This window comes from Galeopterus variegatus, unplaced genomic scaffold, assembly GCF_000696425.1.
Source record: "Galeopterus variegatus unplaced genomic scaffold, G_variegatus-3.0.2 Scaffold344, whole genome shotgun sequence".
NCBI lineage: Eukaryota > Metazoa > Chordata > Mammalia > Dermoptera > Cynocephalidae > Galeopterus > Galeopterus variegatus.
Window position 1 is genome coordinate 562278 of NW_007726455.1, and position 9671 is coordinate 571948.

A 9671-nucleotide genomic window follows, 5' to 3' on the forward strand; every position below is an offset into this window, starting at 1 on the left:
TTACCAGAGGGGTGAGAACTTCCCCTATTGGTACCAATAACTCTTCTGTCTTTTCACCTATAGCATTCTGTCTGCAGGCACTGCACCAGAGTCGCGTAATCAATGTATCAACCTACTGAATGTGCACTGAACTGCCCATCAGTATGACTACAGGATTCCATCATACCAATGGTGACTACTAACCAGACATATGCAGCTAAAGGACAGAACTATAAGCCTTAAGGCATATTGAATGGACAATAGGTTATGTAAATGGAAGGGTCATTTATTCTTGCGAAGGGAACATTGCAGAAGATTCTGAACACATAGATCGTATGGCGAGGGACCCTGAAGGGGTGGATTGTTGGGAATAATTTAATTAGGCCCCGTCGCCTTAGGTACAGTTTGGGGTGGTGAGGCACATTCTTTGTAAGCAAATGGGGGTGGGGACAAAATTAGTGCACATGCATGGCACCGCAACTTGGCTGGTGTTTTACTGCCTCGGGCAACCATGCTGCGCAAGGCCATGCTCTTCAACCTACAGCTCCAAGGACCTTTTGGCCGGTTACCTAACTCATAGACCTGCGTGTGAGGGGTCTGGTGACCTAGCCTGGCATGTGAGGGGTCTGGGGACCCAGCCTGGTATGTGTGGGGCCTGGGAACCCAGCCTGGTATGTGTGGGGCCTGGGGACCCAGCCTGGTGTGTGAAGGGTTTGTGACCTAGTCTGGAATGGGCTTGAGGGGTCTGTGAGCTCCAGACCCAAAACTAGCTTGACAATTGGCCCAGTTGGCAGGATTACAGGCAGGTAAAAGAGCTCTACACCCTCATAGTACTTCATGCCTTTAAAAAGCCAGTTCTTTTCCCCCCAGTCTAAAGTTTTCCACAGGGACTATACTGACTCAGGATATGCCAGAGGTTATCTGCTAAAAATCAACGTAGAAAATATCCAGCTATGTAACTGCCCCCACAAATGTGTGACCTTCAGAGGAAAAGTCTGAAGTGGGATTCTTAAAACTTTGAACTGCTTATGAAGCACAGACAGGTATTCTGCAGTCCCCTTGTCACCACTCCTTCCCAAGTAGACCACAGGGAGAGGCCAGAATCTCAGGTGCAAATGTTGCAACAATGACGGGGAATACTGCAAAAGCAGAGGTTCCAGTGTAAGAAAATAATCTAAGTGATTCATTTTCAGAAAAGATTTATCTGAGGGTGTTTTATTGAGATGGTAATTAATACTAGTCCCTACCGTTTTCTTTGAACAGATAAGGCTCTCCTTGAGATGGTAATTAGTTACTAACTCCCATTGTTTTCTTCATTCCCTGGTGTTAAGCAGGCCTTTTTCACAGGCTCATCCTGAGCCCCCAGACAAAGGTTCCTTGCATTGCAAGGGGGTAATAAATTTTAGCTGCTGGGAAGATTGTGCACCCCGAAGTACTCAGCCAATGAGGAATTGGGGGAAGGGACTTGTGCACTACGGAATAAACTGCTTGCTACAGCCCTTTTCCATGTGCCTGCCCTTCAGACACCCGAACCTTATAAGGCCATAATTAAAGTCTCCCTTCTCTGTACCTCTTGTCTCCGTGTCCATCCTTTGGCATTGGATGGGTGAGGGCATTTCTCACATCCAGTACCCCAGAAAGGAGAGTATTTCGGAGTTTCTTAACCACCCATGGTTTCTCACATAGTCCCGTTAAGAAAACTGCTGATCTCCCAGCAGCCTCTTCATACACCCACATACATGAAGCACACAGAGAGAAAAGAACTTGTCCCAAGTATATAGCAAGCTGAAATCAAAGATGAAAATAAAACTGAGAAACCTGGCTTCTTGCTTAGTGACCTACTTATTAGATTATGCATGGAGTATGCCTCTTTGGCCTTCTACATTCAACCACTTTTTGCTATTGTTCTTATTTTGACTTTACAAAATTATAATTAGATTGACGAGGAAGAGGTGTCAATACTAAATATACACTTGTTTAAAGCAAACAACAAAAAGCTACTCTTCTTTAACCAGTCTTGATATCTACTCTTCATGTATATTTATGGATACAGTAGACAAGTACACACACACAAAAAAACCCAACTCAATGGTTTTCTCCATCATTTAGATCTTTTCTTCCTTAATTAATCTTGTCGCACTCCAAAGAACACAAAGCTTTATAGAACCAAAGGAAAAAAAGAGGTGGAAATGAAAGAAACTTACAAAGAAGATATTTGATTCTAGAACCAAAGGAGAGAGAGAAAGAGCAAAAAGATGCATTTGACTATAACTTAAACATCACAGGTGTGGTCTAAGTATCAGGGATGTTCATCAAGGATACTGCCCAGACACGCCCAATTACAAGAGTGCTGCCCAGATCCAATTTCAAGAGCATGCTGTCTTCTTTGGTAGTCCCCTTACTCATACTCCTCAATTATATCCAAAAATTTCTCCCCTAAGAAAATTTTTGGTGGAGGGAGGAAACAGTGAGTCATGTTGACACCAGTCCATGTATACTGCAAAGTCTTCTTCTCAGGTCTTTCTAATGACTAAGAAATTCAGAGGAAGAAAGCCCTTCCCCCCAGCTAGTTTCATACCAATCAGAAAATGACATAAAAACATAGACCAGTTCTACTAGTAAGTCTAACAAAATGAAAAACAAAACAATCATATTTCTAATCTTGCTTTAAATCTGTTTTAGAACTAAGTAGAAAATATATATATATATATATATATATATATATATATTTTTTTTTTTTTAAGATGACCGGTAAGAGGATCTTAACCCTTGACTTGGTGTTGTCAGCACCACGCTCTCCCAAGTGAGCTAACTGGCCATCCCTATATAGGGATCCGAACCTGTGGCTTTGGTGTTAAAAGCACCACACTCTCCCAAGTGAGCTAACTGGCCATCCCTATATAGGGATCCGAACCTGTGGCTTTGGTGTTAAAAGCACCACACTCTCCCAAGTGAGCTAACTGGCCATCCCTATATAGGGATCCGAACCTGTGGCTTTGGTGTTAAAAGCACCACACTCTCCCAAGTGAGCTAACTGGCCATCCCTATATAGGGATCCGAACCTGTGGCTTTGGTGTTAAAAGCACCACACTCTCCCAAGTGAGCCACGGGCTGGCCCTGAAAATATCATATTTTTAATCAATTCTTTTGGTATTTGAAAGAACAGGAAAGAGGAGCAAGCATTCTCACAGGAAGAGAGGAGGAACACTTTCTCAAGGCCTTCCTTATCTTGAAAGTTTTCAGAACTGGCTCAGTACAACAAGAATAACTATGATCGGGTCAACTTTTACAAAACAACTGTGGCCTATAAAAGAAAACTACTGACTTAGTAATACATGTCTGACTACTAAAGTAGTGATGAAATTATATTATATGGGATTTGCTTAAAAGAATAGGGAGTGGGGCTGGCCAGTTAGCTAAGCTAGTTAAAGCTGGATAACACCAAGCTCAAGGATTCAGATCCCCTTACCAGCCAGCCATAGGAAAAAAAAAAAAAAAAAAGAACAGGTGGTGGAAAGTATAGAAGTAAAATACAATTATTGAAGCTGGGTATTGAGAATACAGGGATACTTTTGCATATAGTTTTACATAATAAAAAATTTTCTAATAAATATCTAAAAAATATGTAAAATACCGTGTTTGAAAAAATGTATATGAGGCCGGCCCATGGCTCACTTGGGAGAGTGTGGTGCTGATAACACCAAGGCTATGGGTTAAGATCCCTATATAGGGATGGCCGGTTAGCTCACTTGGGAGAGCATGGTGCTGACAACACCAAGTCAAGGGTTAAGATCCCCTTACCGGCCATCTTTAAAAAAAAAAGAAAGAAACAAAAAATGTATATGAAAAAGGCAATTCACAACACAGAGTATAAACAGAGATTACAATGTATGTATGTCAGTGTCAGGTGATAAAGATGTCAAATACCTCTGAATAATACAAATTGAGCTTAAATTCATTGTTTTTATTTTTTTCCTGGAAAGTTATTCATGTTCCCCAAAATGAAAGAAAATAAACTTGGTGATACTATGTGGGCCCATCCCAAAGTCTTCCTCCCCAATTCTAGATGAAGCCAGAAGTAGCAACACTTAAGCTCTCACCTCTTGAGGCAGCTCCAACTTTGACCGGTCATCCAGGCCATTGGAATGCAAGCCCATCAGGTATGGAACTGGAGCATCTAAGAAATGCAGGAGAGAAGCTGGGAGAATAGGGACATAGACATGCTGCCACTGGAAAGGAAACATGAGAGCTGTAATCGTCTCCGCCACAGTCATCAGTCTCTGGTAATCTAGGTTAAAAAAAAAAAAAAAAAGCACACACACAAACCGAAACAGTCAAAAATTAGGCACTTACTTTCCAAACAGTAAGTTAAAATCTTCATTACAATTTCTCATTTAGAAAGAATCAGGATAAACTTCAGGAAGGGTATGTTCTGTGTGATTACCTTATGGGTATTAGTTAACCCAGTGACCCCAGTGGACCATAAGTTGAAATATACCTACATACACACACACAGGTCCCTACTAGTAATCAAATTTTAAATGGAAATACAATAAAAATAATAAATAGCATAAATAGCACCTTCCTCCAAATACTACCCCCAGAATGATAAGGAGATTCTCTTTAGTAGAAAGGGGTTGGGAGAACTAAAACAAACAAACAAAAAAAGGAACAGTGATCTAGGTCTCCATTCAGCATGAAGCAAAAACAGGCTCAATTACCACTCAAGATAATTCTGCAGAGCATCCTGTAAGAAGGCTATGTGAGTTTTGCCTTCAAGGTCAAGCATTAAAAAACACAGGCATGCAAAGGCTGGTTTTCCACACTAGCCAAGTCTGCCCTACACCTGGTAACCTTTCCTGAATGGAGACCGCACAAAAACATTATTTTAACATTTCAATAAAAAGCTCCCCTAGAACTTGAAAGACCCAGAGGACTAACTTCAAACCTTTTGTTCTAGGTCAGAGATCATAGCCTAGAAGGGAAGGCTTGTGCTACACAAAAACATTATTTTAACATTTCAATAAAAAGCTCCCCTAGAACTTGAAAGACCCAGAAGACTAACTTCAAACCTTTTGTTCTAGGTCAGAGATCATAGCCTAGAAGGGAAGGCTTGTGCTCAGTGTTTAGCTTCTCTTCAGAATGCAATTTCTAGACCTGTGTGTGGGTTTTTTTGGTTTTTTGCTTTTTTGCTTTAAATGAGTAATAAACATATTGGCGAAGCCAATAAGATGCTAATACTGAAATTTAACAAATACTGTTCACAAACGGTGTGATGCTTTCAGGCATTAAAGGACAAAGCAGGAACATAAATTTTAATTTTCCTTCTGGAAAGGCTGATTTCGAATGAGTTGTCATAGGAGTTAAAATGGTTTTATGCACTAAAAACCCACCATACCACTTAAACATATCACAGCTTGGTTCATAAAGGAGTTATAAGAAATGAAAATGTGAAAGTTTGAATAAGAAGGGAACAGAAGCTGGTATGTATTAACTTGGTGGAAGTTTAGCAAAGCATCCTACATTTGCTCAGTAATAAAACTTGGAAAGCTTCCTATCACCTTATTCCTGGCTAATCAAAGAGCATGACCTATAAATAACTTTTTTTTACTAATGTGATAAATAGACATTTGGTCTTTGTCTCCAGTTCCTGGCACACAGCTTCTAAAACCCTTGGAATTTTCCAAGTAATAAGTCTTTTGTATGCTAATGAGATGGCTGGTGGCTGTGGCCCTGTGGATAGCTTTACAACGGGTACAGTTCACCAGAGAGGCCAAGGCATGATTAGGGGGTTGAAACTTTCAACCCCTACCCTGACCTCAGGGCAGGGGAGAGAGGCTGGAGATTGAGTTAACCACCAATGAGCAATGGTTTCATCAATCATGCCTACCTAGTAATAAAGCCTCCGTTTAAAAAAAAAAACAAGGGGGTTCAAAGAACTTCTGGGCTGGTGAACACATTGAGGTGCTGGAGGATGGAGCACCCGGAAAGGACATGGAGGCTCCACACACCTCCCCTATACCCTGACCGTACAATGCTTCCATTTGGCTGTTCCTGAGTTGTGTCCTTTATAATAAATAAGTAATAGTAAGTAAAGCACTTGCCTGAGTTTGGTGAACCATTTGTAAGAAAATAATCTAAGTGATTCATTTCCAGAAATAATTCAGGCCCAACCCAAAAGCATTCTAGAAAATTTTCAAACATGAGGAGGGTACTATGGGAACCTGTCAACTTTATAGCCTGTCAGTCAGAAGTACAGATGGCCTAGACTTGCAACTGCCTGAGGTGGAGGCAGTCTTGTGAGACTGAGCCCTTAACATTTGGGGTTTGTGCTAACTCTGGGGAGTTAATGTCAGAATTGAATTAAATTGTAGGACACCCAGCTTGTGTTCAGAGAGTTGGAGAATTGGTTAGTAGAAGGAAAAATCCACACATTTGGTGTCAGAAGTGTTGTGAGTATAAACACACCAGAACTAGTAATTCAAATAAATAGAAATTACTGACTTAAAAGTCATCTTTTAAAATATATCTAGTGCACTACAGGAATGTATATGCATCTTTGGGGAAAGTAATGCACTTGACAGATCAGTGATGTGACCAATCAGTGGGTAAAACTGAGCTCAGAAATTTGATTACCAATAATAAAAAATAATAATACAACTGGTTTAGGAAAAGGACAAAGGAACATGAGCTTTTCATATTCACTAAAAATCTGCAACAGACTCTGATAAGAGTTCAAGGAGAAACTATCTCATTTTTCATTGTGCCTTTTTTCGGGGGGAGCATCTGGTTGGTACAGGGATCTGAACCCATGAACTTAGTGTTATAAGGCTGCACTCTCACCAAGCATCATCATTCCCACATTAAAAACTATTCAGGGGGCTGGCTGTTTGGCTCAGTTGGTTAGAATGCAGCCTTGTAACACCAAGGTCAAAGGTTCAGATGCCCATATTGGCCAGCTGCCAAAAAACCCCAAAAAAACTATTTAGTGAGGACTGCCACCCCATTGAAGGAAGGGAAAAAAATTCCCCAAATCATAAAAAACACTCACTCAAGTTAGATAATCTATATATTATTTCAGAAAAAGTATTTAGTCCCACATGAAGGTAATCAATAACTGATAATAAAAGTTAGACCACTGCAAGATCTACCTCAGTCTCTTCTGTAATGTCTCGATTCCATGAGGGCACCTGGACACCTCTGCTTGTTTACCTGATTTCTGCTGAAATCCTCCTGTTTTACTATTACTTTAACAATTACTACTAAGAAAAATTCTAATTATTTTCCAGATGAGACCTTAATTCTTACATCGTTCAGCTTTTTTTCTAGATATGTCTGTAAATAATCCACTCAAGAGCAATAATCTTTAGAATCTCAGACATCGTAAGAACTTACTTTAAAATTCAAAATTAAGATAAATCAAAAGAATGTAAAAGCATGGGAGAACACCTTCAAATGATATTTACAGCCAAAGGTCTAGTCTTACTGTGCCCCAACACTTACTCTTAAAATACACATTTTGAATAAATGTTATGGAGAATAATTCCCCCCTTTTCAGTGTACCCACACCATTTCTAGATTTTTTTAAAAGGCAGGAAGTACCAGAAGCCTTTTTAATCACAGGAAAACCAAAGGCATCCTCCTTCCCTTACCCAAAGTCAATAAAGCAGGTGCTACTGCTTTATGTGGTTGGCATTCCTAACATGTCTGCTTAGGAACAATAACATCTCACAGCAGGCCAACAGATACTCTGAGTAAAGCATTCCCTGAAATGCCATTGTCACGAAGCTTCCTGGGCACTGGAATGCGCTGTACAGTATATAGCTGCAGTATACGAGAACATCTGCTCTATAACCATAAAACAGGGCATGCTAGAGTCTGAACGAAAGAGTTTTCTCTGATCCATAAAAGGTTTTTCAATAATACAGAAATCTAGTTCTAGTTTTTCCCCTACTCTTCAGGATGAATCTAAACTAGTATCTAAAACTCAGACCGCTTGCATCTTGTAGTGTGGATTGCCTCAGATTGAAAACTCTGAAGAATTCCTTGTGATGCATTTGAAATTATGGCATTCTTAGAAACAAAATCTTTTTGGGATGAGAGACAATCCCCTATTTCAAGACTAAACTCTTTCCATTTATGTGGTTTGGTTTAACAAACACTAGAAATTTGAAATTTTACAGCCTTTCTGATCTGTGTGAATTGTGGGTTTTCTTCCTCTACACTTTTAAATTTTACAAAAAGCAACATCCCACCTTGAAGGATGGCTTAATAAATAATGCCTCAGGAATCTATCAATCTGTGGTACCCACACTAGGACGCTGATCTCCAAGTGCTGTAAGCAACAGCACAAAACCCATTTGTATACACTAGTACAAATGATAAAATCAGTACCTCCTTTGCCACTGCCAGTCTCTGTGCTCATCATTCCAAGATGGTGAAATCAATAAATAGGAAGCAGCTGAAGGTCAGCTGCATCCAAAGTGTTTCAGCCAATCAAAATCAACTGTTAGTTCCAGGGCTGTCTGGTTCTCTCACAGATCCCATAACATTGTAATGAGCAATTACTTTTAACAAAAGAAAATAATGCAAAGCATACTGGGATTAAAACCACCACTCTGAATGTAAGAAGGGAGGAATCCACACATTTTTATGACATGCCTGTGTGCAGAGAAAGACAATGGACTTGGGATCACTCCACAGATAAGCCCCCTCCCTAAACAAACTACAGGGCAGCTCCTGCATGTTAGAAACTGAATTAAAATTGTCCTTGCATACTCGCACACCTATGAAATTGGTATGAATACGGATGTTTCTCATAATTCTCTGTTCTTGGGAAACAACCTAATCTGTATGTCCTGAAATTCCCAAGGTACATTATTCAGTGAAAGAAGCAAGGTGCAAAACAATGATTAATATGCTCCCATTTGTTGTTTTCTAAAAGTATGTACATTGTATATGCATGACTGGAAGGAAACAGTGGTAAACCCTCTGAAGGAGAACCAGGGGCCCGAGGTGGAAGTCTTATACTTCACTTTACACCCTTTTATAATGTTTTAAATTTCTACCATTTGAATGAAATGCTTTTTTTCAAGCTTTATTTTAGTATATCATACATATATCATAAAGGGTAGGCCTAATTTAAAGAATATTAAAATTAACACATGTGTACTCAAAAACCTAACATAAAAAACAGTGCTTTATTTTAAAATATTGGAGAGGGGAGAATTTTAAAAATTAAGAGATTACTTCTCAGGGGTAGGATTCTAGACCAAAGAAAAGGGGAAACTACCAACTTTCTCTGCACTGACTGTCCACACATAATTTATTTGTTTTTTAAAAACTATTATTTTCATTAGGGATACACAAGAAACGATCATTGAAAGCATATGTTGCTCCCACTCACTGAACTATATGCTTAGCAAGAGTCAGCTGCATTTGTTCCCAAATTTGTTGTGCTAGTTGAACTTATTACTGGATTATATAACAACCAAATATTATGTAAATGGTAAAATATGAGGGCAGAAAGAATAGTTGTTTCTCTGAAAACGAAATGCTTCAAAAAGACCTTTTCAATTATCCCATCAACTACCTTATTAGGCCACATCAGATAAAGAGCCTCTGTTCTGTATATAATTTTAAAACAACTAAAAAATTATGCTATTTAAAAAAAAAAAAAAAAAAAAAAAACC

The 9671-nt window shown here is 39.3% G+C and overlaps 1 protein-coding gene across 3 annotated transcripts in view; it reads right to left on the reverse strand.

Moving 5' to 3' along the window:
* The window catches only part of DENND5A (DENN/MADD domain containing 5A), a 103647-nt gene that overhangs the window by 46647 nt on the left and 47329 nt on the right, over positions 1-9671 (reverse strand). For all 3 annotated transcript variants that reach the window (XM_008567787.1, XM_008567788.1, XM_008567789.1), the window contains one exon: positions 4080-4267. In XM_008567787.1, the coding sequence (XP_008566009.1) occupies positions 4080-4267 (188 nt within the window). The remainder of the gene's footprint in view (positions 1-4079; positions 4268-9671) is intronic.